Raw genomic sequence first — 27,918 nt, forward strand, 5'->3', positions numbered from 1 at the left:
GTGAGAGTAAAGGGGGTGCCAAGTTGTTAGCCCTGAAGAGAATATTCAAGCGGGAACAGTCAATTTATCTTCACTTGATTGGCAGGGTGAAGTAGCGGCCTTGCCGCATTCTACAATCAGTTGTCCTCAGAATTGTGCATAGTTAATAGTTGGAGTATCCCACTCATCCTTTCTCCTATCCCAGTTCTAAATAAAACACAAAAACCAAATCCCCTGGACTGATCATTGACTGAGCCAAGAACTTTTAATGCCGTTTATCTACTGTCAGTTGCTAATGGTAACCCAGGGGACCCAAGAAGTGTAATTCTCAGCATCCCTCTAGGGGGCAGTGCTACATGTTTATGACATGTGTTTGTTGTGTTTATGAAGCATTGAAAAAGCATCAAGAATACTTGATAAGTACACATGGAAGTGTTGTTTTCTGGTGGGAAGTGCTTAAAAGGGAAGTGATGTAGAGGAAAAGATCTTCTTAGAGGCATTATTGGGTCGTGGTGTGATGGTAGACATTTTATGAATAATCTGCAAGATTTATATACTTTGATCTCTTTGACACTTGCCTTGGTCCTGCTCAGCTTTGCTTAAACAAAAAGCTTGCCACTGACAATAATGGTCCTGCCTGGCTCTGTCAGTATTGCTGCCTGGCCTGATTCTTTTGCCTGCACACAAAAGCAAATGTTGAACAGGAAGTCGCTTGAGCTGCTCTGTCCTGATTCTCTATTACTTCTCAGTGCATTCTGGGAAGCAGTAACCTCCGCTACCTCTCTTCCAATGCTGCTTTATTGTTTTTTCCATAAAGGCTTTATTAAAGAATATGAATACTACAAGTAACCCAAGAAACATGTACAGATATCAAAATGACAAGGTGACATTCCAAAAAGCTGTGTTGGGGTTGCAGGCAGGAAATGAGACAGACCCATTAATCCAAAGAAGTAAACAGCCCCATTTACTATACATCCACAGTCTAGGGCTAGTAAACAGAAACTGCTAAACTATGAGAGACCGCCAAATCAAGTGGAAGTAAGGAGCATAATAATGTGAGCAGAGGTCAGTAAGGACCCCACATGGTTCTAAGAACCATGGGGGAAACAGTGCAAAAAGATCTTGTTATGAAAGCAAGTAACAAGAACAGGTAAGAGAGACAAGGGGAGAAGCCAAAAGAAGAAGAGAGAGGATATAGAGGAAAAAAAACGGAAAGGGGGGAGGGGAGAAGGCAAACATAGCTACATAAAACAAAAAGGAGGAGCAGAAGAGGGGATAGACCCTCATGCCTTGTATAGAAGTGCCTTAGCACAGTCTGCTGTAGCCTTATAGGGAATCCAGCCCACCCATACCTTATTGAAGCTTAAAATCCTGTCCTGAGAAATATGGATCCATTCCTCCATTTCAAAAATGATGTTAATGCAAGAGAACCATTCCGCCACAGTAGGAGGTGCAGAGAATCTCTCAGTGAACAGGGACGTCTAGCCCAGTGGCGTTCACCATGTGTATGGCAAATGACTTGAAGCACTGGTATTTAGGCATACTAGAGTGATGGAATACATACTGCGTAGGAGTAAATTCCAGAGGAAGGCTTGAGACCGGCACAGTACTCCTGTGGACTGCTTTCCAGAAGGTGTCCAGAATGAGGCACTGCCACCAGATGTGAAACAAGGAGCCTACTTCGAAGTGACAGCACCAACACTGATCAGTTACTGCTGGATAGTATTTGAGTACCACACTAGGAGTCCAATACCACCATCTGAGCAGTTTGAAGCCATATTGTTGAACATTCAGGTTCAGAGATCCCTATTGTGGATTGCCTACCACTCTTTATAAGTGAGCGATGTATTAACGTCATCATTCCCATTTTGAGTGGAAAATTAAGCAGTTGGAAGACTGCAAAGGGAACAAGGACGGATAGATGGAAGAGATGCAAAGAACAGAGATATTCAAAAGAAGTGCAAGAGAAAGCGTATAGACTCCTCTCCGCCTGGGAGGCAGAAAGGAAATGCCGAACTTAAAAATAGGCCCAGTAAGATATCAAGGAATCTGGGGACAGGGTGGGCACCTCTGTCTAATCCAAGAAACGTCCCCAATCAAAGAAGTTATCAGCTCGCATGTTAGATTTAGGCAAAAGATCCTCCAAAAAACGGCCAGTTAGGCCAGGGAGGAAGTCCAAATTGAAGCAAAGGGGTGTAAGGCTGCTTATTTTTTTAACACAGCACACAATGCTACCGCTCCTGTGTGAACAGCACTGTTTGGTGCAATTGTAATATTCATGGCAGTCATTGTAGAATAGGTATCAGGCTTTAAAAAGATGCTGAATAAATGGCACATGGTATTGAAACAAGTGCGAACGAGCCCTATATACACATGGATGGAGAAAATGATGCTGAATACAATATAACAAATTGTCCTTTTTTCTAGTCCTAAAGCAATTATATCCCTTAAAAAAATGTTACTTTTCAGGTCTCTCACACTGCTGTTTTTTACTTTAAAGCTGAACTCTAGGATAAGCAAAATGAAGGCATGTGTATTCTTTCTTGCATCTTGGGGTGTTTTGTTTATTCTGTGCAGAAATCCAGTGTGAAACTTTCCCTCTGTGCAGGAGTTTCCTATAGTTAAGACCGATCACTGCTGCTCTCTCTCCTTGTGCAGGGTGACTGGTCTTTTATCAGCCCTCTACAGTCGTTTTCTGCAGGCAGAATGTAGTTCCCTGCTGGGTCTCTCTCACACCTCTGACTGGCAATGCACGGCATAGTGATCATGTCACCATTGCTTTTATATCTTTTTATGGGTATTAAAAAATATAATTGAATAAAAGTTTTTGTGCCTGGAGTTCATCTTTAAAGTGTCAATAAATGCAAAAACATTTCCAGTGTGTTCAAATATAATATTGCATTTTATACATGTTTCCCTTAAGCATTTGCACATTCATTTTATATATAATAATAAAAAACCTGGCTGATCCTGCCATTTACTTGCGCTTCCTTGTTGTCTGTGTTCCCATTACAGCATTAAATCCTATGGACCATTGCCTCCTCTCCTGCACATGCTCTGCTTTTAGTGAAGGAGAAAGCTATTCACCTCCTCTTTTGCTGAATGTAGGCACCCTATGTGACTACTGAGTCATGTTTGTGGGCATATACACATGTCACGTGAATACTACAGCACCAATCAGCACTGTAAGGACACAGGAAGCTAGTCCAGGCTTCCTTATATGATGTGCTGGCATACATCATTGGGTTTCTACATGCTCCCCCCACTGATCTTTCCCGGCAGCCAGGAATGAGCAGGGAACAATTACATGGCTGCAGCACATTAGATGGGATATAGGGCATTTAACAGCTTTATTTTTACATACAAGAAACATGAGGTTTATGTATACAACCATTTAGAACACTTAAACCAGTAGTAAACTCTGCTATACAAGTTTCATTTTAGGGCCCCCCAGGGTGGGTTATGCCATAATGTGCTAGTATGCACAGCACATTAGTAGGGACTGCGCTCAATAACTTATGTGAATAATAAATATATAAATAAATAAATATATATATATAAATACAGAATTTTGTGTGATAGTGTTAAATATCTAGCTCTTTACTTCTCCAGTAAGTACCGTAATTAATTAATTCATATAAACATCTCTAATAAGTGAAAAACCAATAAATACATACATCATAATTAATAATAAATAAGCAATAAATAATTACACAATAAATATTCATAAGTGAGAATAAAAAGTCCAAAGTGATTATAAAAATTGCCAATAGTGTTATATTTTGTTGTGAAAAAAGTCTGATGTGCTGAAAGTGCTATTAGTGCTTAATCTAAATGGTGAGCAAATTAATGGTGTTCTATTACATAAAAAATGTCCAATTAGCTGGAAAGTGCTCTTGGTGCTTAATCAACGTTCACTCGGTGAGGAATTCGGTGGGTGTGTGCCATTCCTTTCACCTCCACTGCATGCATGGCTCACTTACCCAATGACCCTTTGGGGTCAGGCGCCAATAAGATCTCCAACAGTGGTTTCCCGCTGGGGTTCCCTGGTGAGCCGTGCATGCGGTGGAGGTGAAAGAACTGGCACACACCCACCGAATTCCTCCCCGAGTGAACGTTGTTCCTCGGTATCCGCTCACCATCCTGATTAAGCACCAAGAGCACGCGCACAGGAGTCACATTGCCGCGGCACAGAATGGAGCTGTAAATGTTCACTGAGCTGCGTATGTGTGGCTCAGAGTACATGACAGCTGAAAGGCAGGAGGATGCATTTATGGCAGAAGAGACCAATAATGTCTCTTCTGTCATAAATACCCTGCCTATAAGTACATTTTAAAAAATTGCCTTTACTTCCACTTTAATGCTACTACCTATTGTTTGTGAGTTAACTATAACATTAAAGTGATAGTGTTCTTATTTACCTACTTTTTTTTCTTTTAATTCACCTGGTGATCCTGCCAGTGACACATTTCATATTATAGGCATATATGACAACACTTACTCATTTTACTTACAGAGGAACAGTGTTGTCACCGTAGGACAGGAAATGTGTTGGGACTACAGAACACTTCCCTCTCTCATCACCTCCATAATATAGGTGGAGGGGTTGATATAGCTCTGAAGGAGGCCTCTGACACTACAGCTCTCTCTGGAAAATATCTTAAAATGCTTTGTATTTGCAGAAACCACCTTACTTTAAAAGGGTACATTAAGGATCTCCTAAAGAATATTATTTGAAAATGTCTTTTTAAACTTTTATTTTCAACTTAGGATAAAGTTACACTAGTGCAAACCTGCTTTTTAAAGCTGATTTTCAAGCAGATAAATAGGAAATTATTTTATTGAGTTAGGTATTCATTAAAAATAATTTTCAAAATCAACACCATTACATGCATCTTTACACAGTATTAGCATCTACCTTGATAACAGACTTCTGTAATCTGTGGAGAGGGAGAAGGAGGACAGCATACTGAGCCAATCAGTGTTCTATTGCTTAAATGCAAAATGCTTACAGTAGGTAAAATATCATGGTGACTTATTAGCATGCTTCTCTTTCTTTACTACCCAATCAGCAGGCTGGAGTGAGTCCTGGATCAGACTGTATTAGCTAACTGCAATGTAGTCGTCAAAAAAACATCCAGCACCTGGCAAGGGTTGGATCACAAAACTAGCTGAAAATCATTTTAAAGATAAAACAGTTCTTGTATATTTAAATATTGTATATTTCTTTTAATGCATATTTTTCTGTTTGCATCTGTCAGAGCTGGCGTCTGCTACTTAACGATCAGCTCTTTTCTTTCAGTGCTCAGAAGCTAGTCAGCTGTCGGTTATTACCAGTCACTCGTTGTTACCACAATTAGTCACCTGGTTATCATTTACCTGCCTCATTAGTCCAGCCTACAGGCAGCCCTTTTTACTTTTTAGGCAGCTATCTCATGTCCTCCTTGCCCTTGTGTGGTCTATAATCGGTGTTCCTTCCTGTGCATGACTTAGCCTGGCTGATTTCCCTTCCGATTCCTGTTCCTGATTTTTGCTCCTGACTACACTCAATTCTGGTTTCCTGACCCCGGCTCATCTAATTTGCAGCTCTGGCATCCAAACCCTGACTTCTGTTTTTTGACTACGTTCCTGTACTGTGTAATTTTTGTCATATCACTAAAAGTGTGATTTGTAACTGCACTGTCTGTCTCCGTCTGGTTTATGGTTCCTGACAGCATCGTGAAGTTCAAGTGATTGTAAAGGCTTGACTTTTTTTCCTAAAATAATAGAAAACATGTTGTTATACTTACCTGCTCTGTGAAACGGTATTACACAGAGCAGCCCCGAACCTCCTCTTCTAGGGTCCCCTACCGGCACTCTCAGCTCTTTCTCTTTTGTATGTACCCTCAAAGCAACCTGCCTGCTATGGGGGCACACCTGCAGGCTAGTATCTGACCCTGGCTATGTGTGTCCATGGACACACACAGCATGATCAGCCCCCAGTACCCTCCTCACACCATTTGATTGACAGCAGAAGGAGTCAATGGCTTCCAATGTTGTCTCTGTGTCCTGTGAGGAGAAGAACACAGGCTAGCATCGCCACAGATGGGCACAGTGCTGGATTGGGAAAATACTTAAGTAGGTAAAACATTAAACAGGGCTGTGAGGGGGTGATATAACTACTCTATTGGGACATTTTTTACCTTAATTCAAGGACTGCATTAAGGTAAAAAATATCTTGCCTTTAGAACCACTTTCCATTTTAATGAGAAGTCTGCCTAACGTGTATCACAGCAAAATGAAACGCAGCTTACTAGATAAGCAAGCACCACCACAACAGCATGACTGGACTTCAAAGAAACAGTATACGTTTACCAGCTTTCATTGAATCTTACATTTTTTAACACATGCCATAAAAGAGTACAGTGAACAAGCAGACTCGTTCCAGCATAGTTCTATTTTTGTGCAGAATGTCAAACTTGATCATTGTAGATATACCGTACATATGAAAGATGGTTTCAAATGGAATAATATAAGTTACTGCATTTTAGACATTAGCTCTTTACACATCATTTTAGTTAACACTTATAATAAAATAATAAATGATTACATCAAAGATGCTGATATTACAGTGACACTTAACTCCAGTTTAAAAAAAATATTGATTTAAGTATGTATTTTTAACTCAAAAAAGTACCTTCTCTCAGCCTCCCCCCAATCACCAAATTCCTTTTTTTTTTTTTTTTTTGCTGCTGTGATCTGACTTCCTGTTAGAGGGTCAATATCCATGGCCCCACTGGGGGAGATATACTAAACCTTGAGTACTCATCAGAATTTGGTGCAGCTGTACATGGTAGCCAATCAGCTTCTAACTTCAGCTTGTTCAATTAAGCTTTGATAATAAAACCTGGAAGTTAATTGGTTTCTGCAGAGCTGCAACCAGATTTGCCATGCTCCAGTTTTAGTAAATGCTTCCCATTGTGTGTAGGACCATATCCACCCTCTCTTGCTTGCTACTCAGATATGCAGGGGTCTTCACACTATGGCCCCCCAGTTGTTCAGGAACTACAATTCCAATCATACCTAGTCATGTCAAGGTTTTACAATGCTTCATGGGATGTGTAGTTCTGCAACAGCTGGAGGGCCGTGGTTTGAGGATCCCTGGACTATGGGATGTGCAGTGTGCATAGAGCAGTGAACATGACCTCAACTAACATGCACTGCTAATATCAAACAAGAAGTGGAGAAGCGAGCCCATGGAGGATGTGCCAAGGTGGCAGAAAGACACAGTAAGAAACAATTTCCTGAATAATAGATTAAAGGCTCATTAAGTATGGGATGTATTAATTATTTTTGGAGAATAAAGGTATTGTGTAGCGTCACTTTATTTCTAAACCCTATAAAGACTAAAACACTTTAAAAAATATTTTCAAAAATACCAGTGATCAGTTTTAATTTCCAAGTTCCATGTGCTTTTTCATTTTTCTTTTAAAATCACACAATGAATCCTTACACTTACCCAGAAATCCATTTGGACATCGACAATGAAACATGTTTACTCCATCCACACAGCTTCCCTCATTTGTACATGGATGTGAAGCACACTCATTAATGTTTTCTTCACACAAGGCCCCTTGCAAGGAAAAAAAACATATTGTTCTTTTAAGAAAGAACTACAAAAACATCATATATCAAATATCAAGTTTTGTGTAAGGCTGAGCAACAGTCTCTAGTGAAATTTCAGTTTACGCTGCACATCATTTCATTGTTTTATGTTGTCGTGCAAGAAAAAAAGAGTTATTGTTTTACTGAATAAGTACTTGCCTTTTGTTTTGATTATTTGATTTTCTTGATAAAGCAGCTTTTACTTTATATTTGAAGGACAAACCATGAGGATCTATTCAGATTTCACCTCCATAAAAAAAATAAAGTTCTCTTTAACCAATCCCCATTAAAATGCATAAAGGACTGCAATTAGTTCACTGAAAAAATTGGGACCAGGAATGTTTCTGGCATCCTATGGGACCTAGGGTATTTCTTTGCCCAATGTGCACCAATTTAAGGGTGTGCCTAGAGCCATATCAACGAGGAATCTTAGGTATGATATATTTTGACATAGTTACAAAGGTCCAGCTTGGATCAATATAACTATGTACAGTGCATCCGGAAAGTATTCACAGCACATTTTTTTTTTTTTTCACATTTTGATAAGTTAAAGCCTTATTGATTAAATTCTTTCTTTTTCTTAAAATTCTACAAACAATACCCTATAATGACAACGTAAAATAAGTTTGTTTGAAATCTTTGCAAATGTACTAAAAATAAAAAACGAAAAAAAATCACATGTACATACAGTGGATATAAAAAGTGTACACACCCATGTTAAATGTCAGGTTTCTGTGACGTAACAAAATGAGACAAAGATAAATCCTTTCAGAACTTTTTCTACCTTTATGTGACCAATAAACTGTAACTAAACTGAAAAACAAACTAAGATCTTTTTTTTTTTTTTGAGGGGGGGGGGGGTAAAAAAAAATAATAATATAGTTGCATAAGTGTAAGCAACATTTGGCCTACAGCAACATTAAAGGAGCTGAAAGAATATCTGGCAAGTACTGGCTGTGTGGTACATGTGACAACAATCTCCCGTATTCTATAAATGTCTTGGCTATGGGGTAGATTGGCAAGGCGGAAGCCTTTTCTTGCGAAGGGAATATCCAAGCCTCTAAATTTTGCTAAAAACACATCTGAAGTCTCCCAAAAGCATGTGAGAAAATATGTTATGGTCTGATAAAAACCAAAGTTAAACTTTTTGGCCATAATTCCAAAAACTATCTTTGGCGCAAAAACAACACTGCACATCACCAAAGGAACACCATACCCACGGCGAAGCGTGGTGGTGGCAGCATCATGCTTTTCGGCTGTTTTTCATAAGCTGGAACAGGGGTCTTAGTAAAGGTAGAGAAAATGATGAACAGTTCCAAATACCAGTCAATATTGGCACAAAACCTTTAGGCTTCTGCTAGAAAGCTGAACTTCATCTTTCAGCATGACAATGACCCAAAGCAAACATACAAATCAACCAAGGAATGGCTTTACCAGAAGAAAATTAAAGTTTTGGAATAGCCCAGCCAGAGCCCAGACCTTAATCTGATTGAAAATCTGTGGGGGGATCTGAAGAGGGCTGTGCACAGGAGATGCCCTCGCAATCTGACAGATTCTGACAGATGTGGAGTGTTTTTGCAAAAGAAGGGTGGGCGAATATTGACAAGTGCAGATGTGCCATGCTAATAGACTCATAACCAAAAAGACTGAGTGCTGTAATAGAATCAAAAAGGTGCTTCAACTGAGTATTAGTTTAAGGGTGTGCACACCTTTGCAACCATATTTTATTTATTTATTTTTTTTCCCTCCACCTAAAAGATTTCAGTTTGTTGTTCAGTTTATAGGTCACATTAAAGGTGGAAAAAGTTCTGAAATGATTTATCTTTGTCTCATTTTTTTACATCACAGAAACCAGACATTTTAACAGGGGTGTGTAGACTTTTTATATCAACAGTATCAAAATTGAGCTAGGATGCATCCTGTTTCCATTGATCATCCCTGAGAGGTTTCTAAAACTTGATTGGAATACACCTGTGGTAAATTCAGTTGATTGGACATGATTTGAAAGGGCACACACCTGTCTTTATAAAATCCCACAGTTAACAGTGTATTTCAGAACACAAACCAAGCCACGAAGCACAAGGATTTGTCTGTAGACCTCCGACACAGGATTTTATCAAGGCACAGATCTGGGAAAGGGTACAGAAAAATGTCAGCAGCACTTATGGTTGCAATGAGCCCAGTGGCCTCCGTCATCCGTAAATAGAAAAAGTTTGGAACAACTAGGACCTAGAGCGGGCCGCCCAGCTGAACGGAGAGATCAGGGGAGAAGGGCCTTAGTCAGGGAGGTGAATAAGAACCCGATGGTCCCTCTGACAGAGCTCCAGCATTTCTCTGTGGAGAGAGGAGAACCTTCCAGAGGAACAACCATCTCTGCAGCACTCCACCAATTAAGCCTGTATGGTATGGTAGAGTGGCCAGATGGAAGCCACTCCTTAGTAAAAGGCACATGACAGCGCACCTGGAGTTTGCCAAAAGGTACCTGAAGGACTCTCAGACCATAGGAAACAAAATTCTCGGGTCTGATGAAACAAAGATTGAACTCTTTGGCCTGGATGGCAAGTGTCATGTCTGGAGGAAACCAGGCACCGTTTATCACCTGGCCAGTACTATCCCTTCACTGAAGCATAGTGGTGGCAGCATCATGCTGTGGGGATATTTTTCAGCAGCAGGAACTGGGAGACTAGTCAGTATCAAGGGAAAAATTAATGCAGCAATGTACAGAGACATTGTTGATGAAAATCTACTCCAGAGTGCTCTGGACTTCAGACTGCTTCATCTCCCAACAGGACAACGACCCTAAGCACACAGCCAAGATAACAAAGGAGTGGCTAAGAGACAAGTGAATGTCTGTGAATGTCCCTGAGTGGCCCAGCCAAAGCCAAGACTTGAACCCAATTTAACATCTCTGGAGAGATATGAAAATGGCTGTGCACCCATGCTCCCCATCCAACCTGATGGAGCTTGATAGGTCCTGCAAAGAAGAATGGGAGAAACTGCCTAAAAATAGCTGCCAAGCTTGAAGCATCATACTCTAAAAGACTTGAGGCTGTAACTGGTGCTAAAGGTGCTTCAACAACATATTGAGCAAAGGCTGTGAATACTTATGTACATGGGATTTTTTTTTTTTTTTAATAAATTTGCAAAGTTTTCAAACATACTTCTTTCCCATTGTCATTATGGGGTATTGTTTGTAAAATTCAGAAGAAAAATAATAAATGTAATCCATTTTGGAATAAGGCTGTACTATAACAAAACGTGGAAAAAGTGAAGTGCTGTGAATACTTTCCGGGTGCACTGTATATACCATACCTGAACAATGCCCCTGGAAGTTGAAAATCACTGCAGTAGACACTGATACTCCAGTGATCTCCACTTGCTTCTGGGTCACATGCTGAGTGGCCAACCTCCTGTGTTCACATTTCCAGCCACTTAGCATGGGACTTAAGGAGCAAGAGGAGATCATTGGAGTAGTAGTGTCTACTTCAGTGATTTACAGTGGCTAGGGGCATCGGTATGCTATTTACATTGGTTCCATTGGTCCAAGCTAGAGTGATGTAGCTATTCAAAGATATACCATGCCTGGAATTCTACTTTCTACCATGCCTGGAATTCTACATGCGTAGGCACATCTGACTTATAATCTCCTATGTAAAGCTTTGTTGTTCTTGTTTAATGGGATTCTAGTAAAAACTTAGTTGTACTAGCCTGTGTTACTGATGGAAGCATACTGTCTGCTTTACATGCAAAACATATTTTCTAGTACACAGTCCATCAAAGGCAAAAAACGAGAGATGGATTCACAAATGTGGACAAATAAAAAAAAGAAATGTATATCACATAGAATGCATTAAGACAAAAAAAAAAAAACCTTCTGACTTTACAACTCCTTTAAATGGAAACCTCACTGGTTTGGGATAAATTTTACTTCTTTTAAAGGTCATCAATTTCAAACTGAGATTTATAAAACATTTTTTTTATTGTCATAAAATTATTATTTTTTGGAACCAACTAAATAAGATGTATCCATGACCTTGGTTTTTCAGTCCATTTTGCTTTGCAATCAAAGTTTTCTAAGTTTTGCCTTCAGTCTACCCCTTTCAAATTGAAAGGGACCTAGCTCTAAAGAGCAAAGAAAGAGGGGGGAGCGGGTGAGTCACTGCTCTGATTTAGAGTGGTCGTAAAGGTAAAAAGTTTTTTACCTTAATGCTTTCTCTGCCTTAGGCCCCTGTCACACATACGGTCCGTTCAGTTCACTCATGTCAAAATCTATCAGTTTTTCATCCGTTTTTCATCCGTTTTCCATCCTTTTTTTCATCAGTTTTTCAGCCGTTTTTTTTACATCCACTACCAATGCAAAAACAGATGAAAAACGGACCGTTTGGGCTCTTTCACACGGTCCGCCTCCGTAGGTGGATCCGTGCTGCTCAGCGGGGATCGATCCGCCGATCCCCGCTGAGCCGGCGGATGACAGCTCCGTCTCCGCTTGCAGTGCGGAGAGGGAGGTGTCACAGCTCCCGCTGCTCTCTATGGGGGATCGGATGAGAGCGGATCATCTGTCCGCTCTCATCCGATCTGATCCGATCCCTGAACGGATGGAAAAATAGGGTTTCCATCCGTCCAGATTTCACAGACAGGATTGGATACGGATGGCAGCGGGTGTCAGCGGAGGTGTCTCCGCTGACATCCGCTGCCCCATAGAGCTGCATGGAGGATCCGATCAGATCCGCCTAAACAACTGACAGGCGGATCTGATCGGATCGCCCGTGTGAAAGAGCCCTTTGTCCGTTTACATCCATTTTTCGTCCAATCCGTTTTTGTCACTGATGGAAAATAGGGCATTCATCCGTTCCAAAAAACGGACATTGACGGAAGCAGATGAAAACGGATGTTAACGGATGATCATCCGTTGTCATTCGTTTTTACATAGAGATGCATTGATGTCCATTTTTCATCCGTCAACGAATGGATGAAAAAAGGACAAACGGACCGTATGTGTGAAAGTGACCTAAAGATAGAAAACTTTTCATGTTTCCCCCCTCCCCCAGCCCCCCCTAAATACTTAACTGAGCCGGACCTCAATTCAGCGATAGCAACTTTCTCTCTCCCTCCTCATTGGAAATGGAGGCAGCAGCAGGAGCCATTGGCACAACCACAGCCTGTGAGGAGGAATCGGGGGAGTGGGGATGAGCCGTATTGTGTGTTAATAGACACACACAGCCCGGCTCCGGATTGAGCCCACACGAGTGACACCATAGCAAGCAGCTTGCTATTGGGTCACTTGTAAAGGAGGAGGAGCAAGGAGCATCAGTGGGGAACCCCAGATGAGGAGGATCAGGGCTGTGTAAAATCATTTTTTAGAGCATGTAAGTATGACTTGTTTATTTGCAATCACTTTAAGCAGGCCATAAGCTGTATGAATCTTGCCTGGTTCCTGATAAACCAACTACCTGCCAGCTCGGCTAAATTCAACAAAAGTTAACTGTTTGGTTGTTTTTTGTCGAATGACCGTGCTGGAAAATTTCTGGATAAAAGGGTTTCGTCTCACACTCCAAATACATGCTGGTAGGTTAATTGGTTCTTGCCTAAATTGATCCTTGTATGTGTATATATGAATATGAGTAAGGGACCCTAGATTGTAAGCTCCTTGAGGGCAGGGACTGATGTGACTGTATAATACATATGTAAAGCGCTGTGTAAATTGACAGCGCTGTATAAGTACCTGAAATAAATAAATAAAATAAATGAAAAGCAGCTGCATCCTTAAAACACAACCATTGCTAGTGTATTTTGACAGCCGCTGGGGCTGGTTGTCAAAATACAGCAGGTACGACAGGAGATTCATCCATCCATACTGTATAATCTGTTGCATTTTTTTTTTTTTTTTTTTTATTGTTAAGCCTGCATTAGCCGAACAGTGTCTGGACAGCTTTTAATCAGCTCAATGTCTATTCAGCTTGAACAGAAGCAGTTGTGATCAGTCTAAAAAACATGTCAGCATTTGTCTAGAGATCAACCTCGCCTAATCATATCCAATATTTCACACTGACCTGACTGACTAAAAATATATAAATGTGCTTTTTAGTCCAGAACAAAAATTTTAAAAAATATGAAGACTAATAAATATTTAAGAGGACACAAATAAAAATAATGCTTCAGCTGCAAAGTCTATAAGTTTGCGGATGAGTGCAAGAGTAACCTGCTCACTAATTTTCACACTCATCTAAGAGCATCTTAAGAAAGATCGTTTAGAGAGTACTTGTCACCTGCTACCTGAAAAAAGGAGATATTTTCTATATTAGCAGTCGCTCCAACTTAGAAAAAGGGTCCTGTACTACTTCGGGGCGACCCCGGAGCGACTTGCATAGACATTTATTATATGAAGTCGCGCAGAAGTCGCGGTGCACGCGACTTCACAGGTCGCCCCCGAAGTCGTGCCGCGTTAGTGTGAACCGGCACTAAAAGGAATGAAACCTTTTTATATTGATATTTTATTTCTGTAGATAATAAGACTATATGAAATAACTTTATACATTCCCTCTAAATGCTGCAGTGAGCCTTTCATCTTTGGTGAGATGCTTGTTAGTATTATTGCATGTCTGGAGGGATAAATAACAACAGCTTTATGACCCAAGGCCACTAATAATAGGTTTGGAATCTCCAGTACTGAAATAGCATGTAGAGATCTCAACAAGACACCTGTATAGACTCGAGGCAAGGAACCTCAAAACTTAATAAATATTATGTGCTCATACAAAACATTAACTATAGGAGCTTTCGCTACTGTAAATTCTCATTATTGCAAATACCACTGTGGGTGTTCAAAATTATCAAAAAACTTTGTAACATGGGATAATAGTATCCTTTAAAATGTCACATGCCTTAATCTGGGATGCTCATTTTATATAATTTGTTACCGTGGTTTTTGACAATTGTTTATTACATTTTGAGATTAATTATCCGTCTGTCTGTCTTGCTGAGATCTGGATGGATGCAAGGGGTGCAATATTTATCCCATTACAACCCTTGGACTGGTGATGTGAATAAAGATCTCCTTAATGTATGCATAAAATGATATTAAAGGACATCACTTTGAAGATACTTAGCATTTTAGGGTTCATAGGTTTTTACCATTATACTGTAAATCTAACCTAGGCCTACAGTAGAAGCCGTTTTCCCAATTAGCCTCAAAGTAAAAATATAAGCAAAGCTTTTTTTTAAATTCCAGATAGAGTTAAGGGACGTTTTTTTTTTTTCAATGTGTCCCATGGGAGAGACTTGCCTTGACTTCCTGTCTCATAGCCAAAACAGGAAGTGAGAGGAAATCCCTACAAATTAGGAGAATCCCTTGGGGCCCCCAGGTCACTGGAACTAGTGGGTATTTCTTTTACTTTCACTGTCAAATAGGACAAATAGGGTGGGTGAATCTCCCTAATGAGGGCACAAACAGCAATAAAAACTTGACATGCGTTCTAATCCCTCTTTACTCTGGCTTAAAGTATAACTAAAGGCAAAACTTTTTTTTTTAGATTTGGACAGATTATATGTTAAATTTTCTAATGCCGATGAAAATTCTGCATCTGAATGTAGTCTTTAACAACATGTACTAAATGTAATCATACGCAGTGGTATGCTTGGACTGTAGAAATAAGGTAGCTTTGAGGGTTAGTATTACTGGACTCCTGTTCTTTTTTTCTTTTTTTTTTAATTCCAATCATGATTCCCCCCATTCTGAATTTATATGAAGGAACCCCCTAGGTTTACATGACTCTCCCCTGTTTCTCCCTCAATACACTCTATAGACCAAACTATGCTTTGACCATGCAACTTTTTTTTAAATTTTGGATAGACTGGTAATAAGTTTGAATCTTTATCAGGTTTTTATTGGCCCAGAGATTAAAGTGTTAGAGTTCTGATTACAAGCGTAAAGGATAATTTGCAAGCATGCAGTGAGGGTCATTTTCTGGAAACAAGTAAACCCAGAAGAAGTCACTGTAAAGGTGATGGAAAATAATAAGGCAAAGAAATGGGAACGCCAACTGTGTTTTTATTTGCCAAAGAGAATTACAGGAATATCAAACATGTTTTGAGAACTCAATATATCCCTTTCATCAGCGCTTGTAGTGGGCATTTATTGCTGTCTGTGGCACATCTAGAGAGAGAGTTTTAAGCCTTGTTTAAACTTGATTTTGAAGGATTGCAAGGAGTCATATACTTCTGGTGAGTGCGAAAGAAGTTGGTGGGGGGGGTCACAAGGAATGAGCAGTGAAGTATGGATATGAAGCATTTTACAAGCAATCTTCATTTTTTTGCACATTTTTTGGACTAATGAAAAATAGTATGTGACACTGAGCACTCAACGTGTTGATTTATTTTACAAAAGACATTGATTTTGGGTTTAAAATACTGTATTTGCATCATATGCAGGTATGTTTGTTTAGTGTAGCTTGGGTAGATAGCGCTTTATCTTTTATTGTTATTCTATCAAGTAGATTAGGCATCTTGTGGCAGCAGCTGTCCAGGTAGTATTTATTAATTCACAATACACACAAGTTTCATTTATATTGTTTTTAGTATTCTTTTGAGTTTTCCCCAGGAAAAAAAAAAATGTTAATCTTGCCAGAAATCCAGTAAGCTCTTAACTCTTAAATTGTTTGAGCTGACTCGGCCTCTACGGCACTGAAATCCTAAGCAGTATTAATAGCCCTGCAGGGACAACCAAACTGGTTCTCTGAAGATGTTCTGTAGTTCAGGAGATGAGAACTTAGCTGGGCTGACAACACTGCCTATTATTTTAGTGCAGCGGATACACTGTGTTGTCACCTCGAAAAAGAAGCTAAGAGCACAATGGATTTCTGGTAGATCAACAGGTAAAGTCAGAATTTTTTGGGGGGATAAAATGTTCAAATGTGTAAGTATTTCGGACCTGTACTGAATATGTTTTTTTTTTGCTCAGACATGCACCTAATGAACAGCAGAAACACCGTGGTAGATAACATGTATAAACTTTGCCTTAATAAACTGTTTGAATTGGGCCTGTCTTTGAGTATTTGTTTTTCTTGAATGTAAATAAGGCCATTCATTTTACCTCTAAAGCCAGCAGCGCATTGGCATTCGAATTTTCCAATGCCATCTTTACAAATTCCATTGTTTCTGCAAGGCATGGATTTGCAGTCATCAATGTTGATTTCACATTTTGTACCTGAAAGAATAAAAACACAAAAGCACATAAACAGTTGGCTAATAAGAGAAAGTGCATGCTTCAAACTGCTAAAATGAATGTACTCTGCAAATGCGGCATTCTGGCCGATTAGATATTTCGGTTCCTAGCCAAGGGACAATAGTCATTTGTAGAAAGGTAGTGTTTTATTAATAATAAATCCATGCTGCATATTAATTTATGTTGCATTTTATAGTTAACCCTAGTTCCAAATTTCCATGGTTGTTAATTGTTGAGCACAGGCATATTATCATTTATTTCCACAACAATAGATGTAAATGGAGCCTTGGAAAGTAGTGCAGAACAAAAAGAAAGTATTATTTAATTAGAAGGATACTATAAATCTGCCAACCATCCTCTCTAGAGGCAGATTTCTAATGGTGACATCACTAAAATGGCTTTTCAGCCATCTGCTCCTCTCATAAAACATGAATTAAAAAGAATAATGTTTATTTCTATGTGAATCTTCAGCATAATGTCCTAAAATGGGCTTCATGTTCTGCCTGATTCCTACTGGTGATAATTCTTGTGTTTGAACATAACTTGTTGCCTCCATCCTGGGCAGTGCTAATATAGAGGCCAAAAGGACGGCCGCCCTGGGCACACGAAAACAGCTTGCCCATCAAGACTAAACTCCACACAATAGAATAGAATGAACGGACTCTAATTCTGTCAAACCAAAACCACTCATGTCAGAATAGATTCTTACTATTACTGAGGCAGCTGGAGGCCTTCGATGGCTGAGGAACAGAATAGGTTATATGACTTTTCATCAACTATCATTTGGTGTTAAAAATGTGATCCGTAGCTCAAAGTTTAGTAAAAAAAAACAACTAAACCTGTGTTGAGGAATTATGGAGCTATCCTTGCTGACCTCTCCTTCTACATATGCTATTTATCCTGGGTTATTTACTTTAATACTTTGAAACTCTGACCTGGAACAAGACATTATGATTTTGTAATGTACATTCTTGTTTCAATCAGTGTTGCCAACTGTCAGTATTTTTACTGGCATCCAGTAAAAAAACGGGCACTTTTCTACTGCCAGTAAATACCAGTGACAGGAAAAGGTTGCCAGCAAAAAAATATGGCTCGGAACTGCACATGCAGGGTGGAAGGTCTGGCGGGGGCTGTGCCTGAATGTGTCATGTGATGTTATGGTGCAAGGGAGTTGAGCAGAGCGGCCGGAGCCTTCTGTGCAAGTCTTGGGGCCAGGAGCAGGGTTGTCAGTGCTGTTTGGACTGGAGTGGTCTGAAGGAACCACCTGGCATGGAAAGAGACTGTCATTGTGACTCAGGAGGGGACACGCCATGCCAGTGAGGTGTCATCATCCTCTGTGCTGCTGCACACTGCTGTCAATGTCACTATGAGAGTCAGTTTCATGTGTGTGCGCCTGCCCATTCTAATTTCATGTCCTGTCCCCGAGCTACTTACTTACTATATTGAAAATAAAATAAGTAATATGTTTTTAATATCTACCTTAAATCGCCTAAATACTGAAATTTCCACTTAAAGCTGTAATTTTGTAACTTTTGGAAATGCTAATAAAAACGTGGCTGTGCCAGTAAAAAAATGGGTGTTGTATCAGTAAATTTCAATCAGGTAGGTAGGTAGGCAACACTGGTTCCAAGTTAGTGACTCAAAAAGTATCTAAGCCAGAAACTGCCCTTAAAATTGTAACTTTAGAAGGAGATCAGCAATGACACTTTCCATATTTCTGTCCTCATAGGTTCTCTAAATGTGAAGTGGGTCTAAGAGGCTGAATAACTACTGAAAGTTATGTTTACTCTAGCCCAGTGGTGGTCAGCTTACAAGGTAAAAAGGGGCCTGAGCTGTGGCCTCAGACATAACCATAATATGACTATTAGGAGCATCTCATACGCTCCTGCACCATACTTCTCTGCAGCCTGCTCCCCTGTGCTCTGAATAACTGGCAGTGGCACTCCCCCATTGCTGGGCAATGGTTGGCTCAAATTGCTCTGCCTCTTTTTCTGCAATTAGGGTGCTTTATTTAGCATCACCAGCCCACAACTTGTTACCACTCTGAATTTTGATTCAGACCCTAGTTAGCCTGCCCTGACTGTTGCCTGTTACTGGATTAATTTTTAAACGACTTCCTGCCCTGACCTTTGTCTGTCCCTGTACTACCCTTAAAGTCTGCTGCCTGACCTCTGCCTATCCATAATTTAAATTTTTTATCTGCTGCCTGCCCTGACCTTTGCCTGCTCCTGGTTAGGCTTATAACCTGTTGCCTGCACTGAAATTTGTGTGTACCTGAATTATGCTTATCGTCTGTTGCCTGCCCTAGCTTCTGGCTGTCATGGATTACACTTTTGCTTGTTTGCTGACATCTCTGATCACCACTTGCCTCTGGATTTTGTTACCGGCTACTCTCCTCCATGCCTAATGCTCCTTAAAATCATAATACTATATTCTATATACTGAGAGGGGAGCACATTTGTATCCTCAACTGCACACGTCACCTCCTGGACCCTTACCATACATTCTGGATTTTGGGACTTTTTGTGGAATTAGCCCTCTTAATACTATGGACTATTAATTTTGAGTGCACATCACCAATTTGACACTGACTCACCTTGTACTTATTTTGTATTAATTTATTTTTTTCCAAGTTGATTGTTTTATATGTCTTTTATCACACGAATCACCTATATGTTGATAATAGGGTGACGTTTTACACAGTCACTTATACCCGTTATACAGTATATATACTTTTTATATTCCTTTTTTAAATATATATCTATATTATTATCTTTTGATATTTTTCTTGTAGTTGCACATTGACATATCTTTCCCCCTTTTGTTTGGGGTTCACCTTATTTTGCACTTTTGCACTTTGTCACCAATTGGCAAACCACAGCCACCATAGATTTTTTTGGTTAATTCATCCCATAGGATTATCCGTCACATTGTGATCCTTTTTTTGCTTGGGGTTCACTGCGATTTACCCCACATTGCACTTTGGCGCTATGTCATTTTAGTTAGTCACAAATTTAGTATTATGTGATATTTACTGTGTTGCATTTTTTAGTTTATTTATTGTTATTTATTTGATTTGTGTACATTTACCGCCCACACCAACTATGCTTATATACATTCAGGCAGCGCCAAATACATTCCCCCTTTTGTTTTCTGATATCTATATTGCCTTACCCAAGGTATATATTTGAAGGTAGGCTGCAGCCTATTCTTTTAAGTTTTTCCATAAGCACGGATTCCCTCTCTATTCTCTTAAACTTACAAAATCTGCAGGGGATCAAACCTACTTACATGTCTGATACTTATCAGACACACTTACAATCATATAAACTTACAACTAAAATACCTGTGTAGCCTTTAAGACATGTGCAAGTGTATCCACTTCCAACTTGTTTACAAATTCCACTGTTCTGGCATGGATTTAAAAAGCAATCGTGAAAAACCTATTTAAAAAATATATAATGGCAGGATATTAGCAAAAGAAAGACAACACGCTTAGCCCTAATAAATAGCTTGAAAAAGTGCATAATGCAATTTTAATAAATTAGTTATTTAATGATGATTATACAACATCATATACATCAAACATGTCCACATATCCCCAATGACAAGTCGGCAAAGACCCATTTACACCACAACACAGTATGCTGCAGTACACACGTTTTCATTCATTAGCATGCATTGCCTAGGACAGTGATGGCGAACCTTGGCACCCCAGATGTTTTGGAAATACATTTCCCATGATGCTCAACCACACTGCAGAGTACAGGAGCATCATGGCAAACATATTCCCAAAACATCTGGGGTACCAAGGTTCGCCATCACTGGCCTAGGATATGTTGTGAAGGGGAGGTGGTTATATACAGGAAGAAATATTTCAATCACTGCACTTGTAAAAATATAGGGGTACCACCACCAGCAAGCTGTTTTCTATTTTCACCAACAGGGTTGCATTTTTTCTAGTGTCAAATAATGTTTGATATAGCTCTATTATAAATGCACAGATGTACATTGTAATTACAAATGCAATACTCACAACAACAGAACTCCTTTTTGTACAGGCCTTCACTGCGATTTGCATGTTACGCTGCTTATTTAATAAGGCTGTCAAAGTTAATCTGCTAAATGTGACATAACGTCAGGCTGTTGTCGAGCCAGTGTAGAAAACAAATTTACTTTTAAAAATAAATCTGTCACAAATCTTGGGAATTCGAGCTGAACATATAATAAAAAGGTTATGTTCAACATAAACAACAATTCAAAATGATTGGTAGATCCAAAAAACTATATAGTTGTAGTTATAGACAAATCCTGATTTTTTTTTTTCCTTCAAAAGTTGATCTTGGTCCTACACTACCTCCCAAGTTTTCCTATTGGACAGTGAGGCTTCCTATTACATTAAAGCAAAGGTGGGCATGCCCATGCAGAACAAACCAACAGAATCACTTTAATCTCCCTGTTCCCTAGTAGCACATATTCACCTTGCCTTTGCTCCCTTTGGCAGTATTCACTGAGGGTAACATCAGCTTAAGCATTGCATTACACTTAGCTAAATTATGGCTTGCCCAGACTTGGTGTAGTGATGCTCAAACCAGAAGAATGAATGCTTTAGCACTTTTTTTTACCTGAAAATTTCCATGAAGATCTGTTTATTCTGTGAGAAATCATGCAATTTAGCAATTGTGATGAGCAAAAAATACCTTGGTTCGGAGCTAGTTCACAAAACATTATTGAAGTTTGGGAACCAAATCTGAACCATACTTAAGTCAATGGGAGACAAATCTCAGAAATCTTTTCTAGAGCTAATAGGCAAGAGATTGCCAATCAATTGTCATGGGGATGGAGGAGGGGGGGGGGGGGGGTTGATGAGCATATGCCAAAGTAAAAATAAAATCAGTTTGGCAGGGAGCAGCAATATTAATAATGAGTAAAGGAAGATATTCAAGCTGAATTCTAGGGTGCGGACTGACTGTAAGGGTTAATGGTAGATTTTTGTCTAGGGGAGAGATCCTTGACCTCTTTGCACAAGACCAGCCCTGGCCTGCACCTCCCACATCCTCATGACCTAGCGCTAGTGTTTTTCAAGGCACTCTTTAAAATTCTGCACAATCTCAAGGCACCCCATTCTAAAATGTAGGAAATGAAACTAAGGTCCCTTTCACACGGTTCCGTTCAGTCGACTGAGCTGTTCTGCTCAGCGGGGGATCGATCTCTGTGTGCGGAGATGGAGCTGTCAGATCCCCGCTGTTGTCTATGGGGGAATCGGATGAGAACGGACCGCCTATCCGTTCTCATCCTATCCGATCCGCCAGACGGATGGGAAATAGGGTTTCCATCCGTCCAGATTTGACGGACAGGATCGGATGTCAGCGGACATGTCTCCGCTGACATCCGCTGCCCCACAGAGATGCATGGGGCATCCCTTCAGATCAAAACTGACAGGCGGATCTGAACGGTCCGCATGTGTGAAAGGGGCCTAACTGTTTTTACATAACAAAGCAACATTCACATATATAAGACATCCAATGTTAGAAGTGGTATATTTGTCAAAGCAAATACACCTTTGCACACTGGTACTGACTAGTACTCCTATGCTTTTCTTCTTCCTCAGTTTTTCTCCATTACTCAGCTAATGTGAACCCAGTGCTGAGGGAGAGGGGCAGGGGAGGGGTGTTTGTTATGATGCCAGTGGCTGCCAACTCCCTGACAACCAGGAGCACTGAGTGGGAAGTACATTTAGCAGAGGTAGCAATAATGCGTCTAAATGTTTCACTTTCCACTGCAGATGGAGGTTCAGCTCAGCTAAACGCTTATTTGGTTTGGTCGATCACTGAACCTCTGAAAAAGCAAAAATCGATCCGAACATAGGAACCCTATTTTCGATTTAAGAATCCAGATTTACAATTAATTCATGATGTTAATGTCAAGTATGAGAAACACAAAGCCTAAAATTCCCCCTTGCTGTGTGCATGCTGCAAGGGTTAAGTGCTTGTTTAGGTCTAGGAGAGAGTAAAAGCACTTTTACTTATCCAATCTGCTTCTCCACAGCAGAGGACACTCCCCCACTCTTCGGCTGGGGAGCGTCCCTTGGTATCCTGACCCTGCATCATTCTTGATGATGTCAAAACCTTAGAACACTGAAGCATAGCAAAGAAGATGCTGTGGGGACCAGTCTAGGATCAAAGGTTTGGGTAAGTAAACCTACTTTTCCATATCACCTACACCTAAAGGAGTAGCCACACTGCAAGGTAGGGTTTTCAAGTTTGCTGGAGTTAGGCTTTCAATTAAATGTGGGGCTTTTTTTTTTTAAGTGACTTGACTTTGTCAGTTTAAAGGATATCTAAACCCAGGAACAAAAAAATATTAGATCTAAGCCTACTATCCCTTAGATCAGGGGTCTTCAAACTATGGCCCTCCAGTTGTTCAGGAACTACAATTCCCATCATGCCTAGTCATGTCTGTGAATGTCAGAGTTTTACAATGCCTCATGGGATGTGTAGTTCCGCAACAGCTGGAGGGCCGTAGTTTGAAGATCCCTGCCTTAGATAGTTGTGGCTGAATTTTATACTGTTTTGCAAGTAAAGAAAATACCTATTGACAGAAATGCAATGACCTTGTCACTTAACATGTGCTAAACAAAAAGAAAAACAATCATATATTTTTTTATGTAAACCATATATTCCATCACTCCCTATAATGAAGATTAACAAAGGCAGACATGTTTGAAATCTAGCCTGTGTGACAAGTGTGGCTGCTGCCTCCATAGATACAGTAGAGGAGAGAGCATAGCCACCCACCCACCCAAGGACAGATGGTGTGAAAAAAGAAAATTAATGTAGGATCCTAATCTGAGAATGGTAACCTGCAATATATTGCATTTTGAAGGGGGGGGGGGGGGTTATAATTGCTTTAAGAAAAAAAAATATATATATATACCAACAGTTATTAAGTAAAAGAAGCTAGAGGTGCTTCATATGCCTGTGCCTAAATGATATGTTGTTCTGAGCTAAACCTTTGGCAATTTTGGTAGTGTGTGATTCCTTTCGCTAACCCATATGTTATTACAAGGCTCAGCAGGGGTTAAATGATGCAGCAATAATCAGTTGTGGGGTGCAAATGATTCTGATACTTCCAGTAGTGTCAAATATTTAAGAAGTAGGCAAAGGCAGCAGCGTTGAAACAATGGAAGGGTAGGCGACATGGTCCGCCCAAGAGGTGCATATACTAGCTCTTCTACTGCAGGGACCTGCCATTTGGAATTGATTAGTAAATGGACAGATTTTGATCAGATTTTTAATGTGAACATGTAGTGGAACTCAGATGTAACTTGGATGTGGTTTGCATATTCTATGGGGCCAAAATTACACTGGAATTGCACCAAAGTAGAACAGGAACCTTTTCCAAAATTGCACCATGCTGAGTTGCATTGATGAAAATAGGCACCAATGAAAACAATGTGATTTTCATTGCCATGCGATTGTGTGTGACTCAAACTGCATATAAAATCGCACTTATGTGAACAAGCCTTGAAGTTGTTATCTTGGAAACATGACAGCTAAGATCATTTTATAAAGTTAAAACGTTCATAAATGGGAAGTAGACTGTAAAAAAAGCAAGCCCATCCATTATTTTATTTATCTCCTTATGTTTGTTTCACACTTCTTACAGAATATTTCCCAGACAAATCATGCTTTTCAACCATGAGAAGTACATTTTTGAATAGGGCGCTCCTTTACATATTGCATAACACATGCATTGAACTTGGGATAGGCTTTGTTTCTGTTGGCCTAAATGTGAAATTATTTCTTATTGCTACAAGAACAAGAAAAAAGAAAAACTAAGATAAGCCACAATCACACACAAATATTTACACTAAGATATTATACTAAAGGCACTTATACACTTAGGAGTACATTAAAGTAACCATAAAATATATAGGGGTATATTTACATTATAGGCTTTTATAGTCTGATCTGTATCTCGAGCAGCCCGCTAAAGTGTAATTATTACCATATAAAGTACAATTGAGCAATTGGGTCACGTTCCTCAACCAACATTAAAGTGTTACTAAACCCACAACAGTAAAATCAGTCTGTATATGCAGTAAAGCGTGCTTGTTATACTTACTGTGGAACCTAAGGGGTTAATCCTCTGCATTGTGTAAAAAGGCTGTTTGATCCTGTCTTCTCTGATCCTCCACTTCCTTTACTGTATCCAATCCATCCCCTGATAGAACAGAGCCCTAGGAGGCACTCTGCAAATGCTCCGTTTGGTGTGTATTGCTAGAGTTGTTTTTTTTTTTTTCTGTGATCGGCAGAGGGCCAATCAGCACTAACCAGACAGAGGGTCAGGGGTCATGCAACCTCATAGGACAGTTATAGGAGTATGAAAACTCCTACAAGCTTTAACCAGACACTGATAGAAGTCATAAGACTGCTATACAGTATACTGCTGATGAGAAAAGCTATTTAGCAATTTCAGTTTAGTAAAGTATTTGCATTTCCATGTTCTTTTTATTGTGGGAGACCGGATATAGGGAACGCAGGGTCCTGGATTTAGTAACACTTTAATATTCAAGCAACATTGTTTCAATGCATGTATTTTGCAAAAACACATTAATTATTATAATTACAGTATATGACAAAACACAATGATGTCATAAAAGATCTGTACATGCTGTTTAGAGGGAACCCAGCTGGCTATAAGAAAAGGAATGGTAAATTCAGCACCAAAGTGAGGTAAGTATAGGCATATCACCTAATCATCAGATACTTGTTTAACCGCTTGCCGACCGCCGCACGACTATTTACTGCGGTGGTCGGCCCCTCACAGGCAAAGGGACGTAGGGCTACGTCACTAGCCTGTGAGGCTCTAGGGAGTGAGAGCGCGCCGCAGGAGGCGCGCTCCCGCACGGTCACGAACCCCCCCGCGTGTGTGCCCGGCGGACCCGATGTCCGCCGGGCACTCGCGATCGTCTGTTACACCGGAAGAAAGGCAGGCAGCTAATGTAAACGAAGCCGCCTGTCATTCTTCCCTGTGTAAGAATGGAGATCACACGGTTCTACTATGTAGGACCATTGATCTCTGTTCTTACACTAGTAGCCATAGCCAATCACAGTTAGAAACATGCCCCTAGGGACACACTTAACCCCTCCCTCTCCAAAAAAGTTAACTTCTTCACTGCCAGTGTCATTTTTACAGTAACAGTACATATGTATAGCACTGATTACTGCAGTAATATCACTGGTAACCCCAAAAGTGTCAAAAATGTCAGTCAAGAGTCCGATCTGTCCGCCGCAATGTCGCAGTCCCACAAAAAAAATCGCAGATCGCCACCATTACTCGTTAAAAAAAAAACCAACAAAAATGACAAAAATCTTTCCCTTAGTTAGTAAACGCAATAACTTTTGCGCAAACCAATCAAAATACGCTTTTTGCAATTTGTTTTACCAAACATATGTAGCATAAAACAAATTGGCCTAAAATGTTAAAAAATTTAGATTTTTACATTTTTTTTGGGGAATTTCATATAAAAAAATTTGAAAAATATTGTTATTTTTGCAAAATTGAAGCTCTTTTTTTGTTTATAGCGCATGATCAAAAAATCGCACAGGTGATCAAATACCACCAAAAGAAAGCTCTGTTTGTGGGAAAAAAGGACGTCAAATTAGTTTAGGTACAGCGTCGCACGACCGCGCAATTGTCCATTAAAGTCACGCAGTGCCGAATCGCAAAATAGGCAATGGTCAGGAAGGGGGTAAAATCTTCCAGGGCTTAAGTGGTTAAAAGCAATGATCCTCCAGCTAGAGAAAGAAGGATCAGGATGATCACGTGTTTCTTTAAATCCTAAAGCATCAAGAGTACCTCCTATGCCCGCCTTTACGCCCAGCTCCTCCATTCATAGAAGCTGTAACTACTGATTTATGAATGGAGGAGGCAGACCCTTGAATCATTCCCCTGTCCTCCATTCATAGACTATATTTTTTATTCATAGAAGCATTAGTATGGAGGAGCTGGCTGGAAAGGGCAGGCATAGATTGTACTATTAATGACTGTCTGCCTCAGTTCCATTAACTCCTGCTACACTGGAAGATTACAGCTGTTGAGGTGGGGGGTTGATGGAGGAGGATTTCTGCTAACAGAGGAGACAGCAGCACAGAAAGCACTTCCTACTAACTGTAAGTAATGTCCCTTGTGCCGATTTTTCTGTGTTTTATTTTTTATTTGTTTACTAGCCTTAGGATTTAAATTAGCAGGAGACATGGATGCATTTTTTAAGTGTATGCATTGCCAAAACTATTTTTCGTTAATTTTGGATACAGTAGGAAAGGGTTAAAATCCCTGCTAGTTTAATTGGTATGGTCTGCGTACCACTGGTTGAAAGAGAGGGCAATTATCCTCTTAGAAAGTTGTCCCCAGAAAAAAATATTTTTGGAGGGCAGAACATGACAGATCTATATTATACAGTGATACTGCTCAACCTTGCCCTGACAATGCTATGTACTTCTTAGAAGTAGTGATTAAAGTAAAGCATTAGGCAAAAGATTTACCTATCCTAGTTAGTCTGTATTGCAAAAATTGGTTAAGGAAGGATAAATTAAAAGTAGGAGGAAAAATAGAGAAAGCGATGAGTAATCTGTGGAAAGGTAATGAAAAAAAATGGGTGAGGATTAAGGAAGGTCAACTACCATTTGGGCAGGTAGAAGCCAGCAGTCCCTAGAAAATCTCTATAAATAAAACAAAATATTAATATCTGCAGAAAACTACAATGTGTCTGAGGCTTACATAATTGTAAAAATTTAGATATGGAATGTCAAAATGTTAAATGTCTTTTCATGACCTTCTTCCAAGTAAGACTAACTTTGACTTAAGAAAGGTTGATCGAGGGGGACTTTCAGGTTTTAGTTAAAGCTTGGTTTGCTAATAAAGCCAGTCTGAAATGATGTTTTGATGGCCATCTGGATCTGGGTGTCTGTTGAAGAGGATTTTTTTTTTTTTTTTTTTCAAAAACTATGGCCCAAGGCTATACTTCCATTAGGAAAACTCTGGATCAGAATTCTGTAGCTTTTCAGTCT

General features: G+C 39.8%; 1 protein-coding gene across 3 annotated transcripts in view; it reads right to left on the reverse strand.

Moving 5' to 3' along the window:
- SVEP1 (sushi, von Willebrand factor type A, EGF and pentraxin domain containing 1) overlaps positions 1-27,918 on the reverse strand; it is a 573,162-nt gene that overhangs the window by 179,902 nt on the left and 365,342 nt on the right. For all 3 annotated transcript variants that reach the window (XM_082255001.1, XM_082255000.1, XM_082254999.1), the window contains exons 21-23: positions 20,190-20,286; positions 16,712-16,825; positions 7,478-7,591 (exon numbers count right to left, since the gene is read on the reverse strand). In XM_082255001.1, coding sequence (XP_082111127.1) covers positions 7,478-7,591; positions 16,712-16,825; positions 20,190-20,286 — 325 coding nt within the window. The remainder of the gene's footprint in view (positions 1-7,477; positions 7,592-16,711; positions 16,826-20,189; positions 20,287-27,918) is intronic.

Source organism: Pelophylax lessonae (assembly GCF_965119305.1).
Source record: "Pelophylax lessonae genome assembly, chromosome: 1".
NCBI classification, from domain to species: Eukaryota; Metazoa; Chordata; class Amphibia; order Anura; family Ranidae; genus Pelophylax; species Pelophylax lessonae.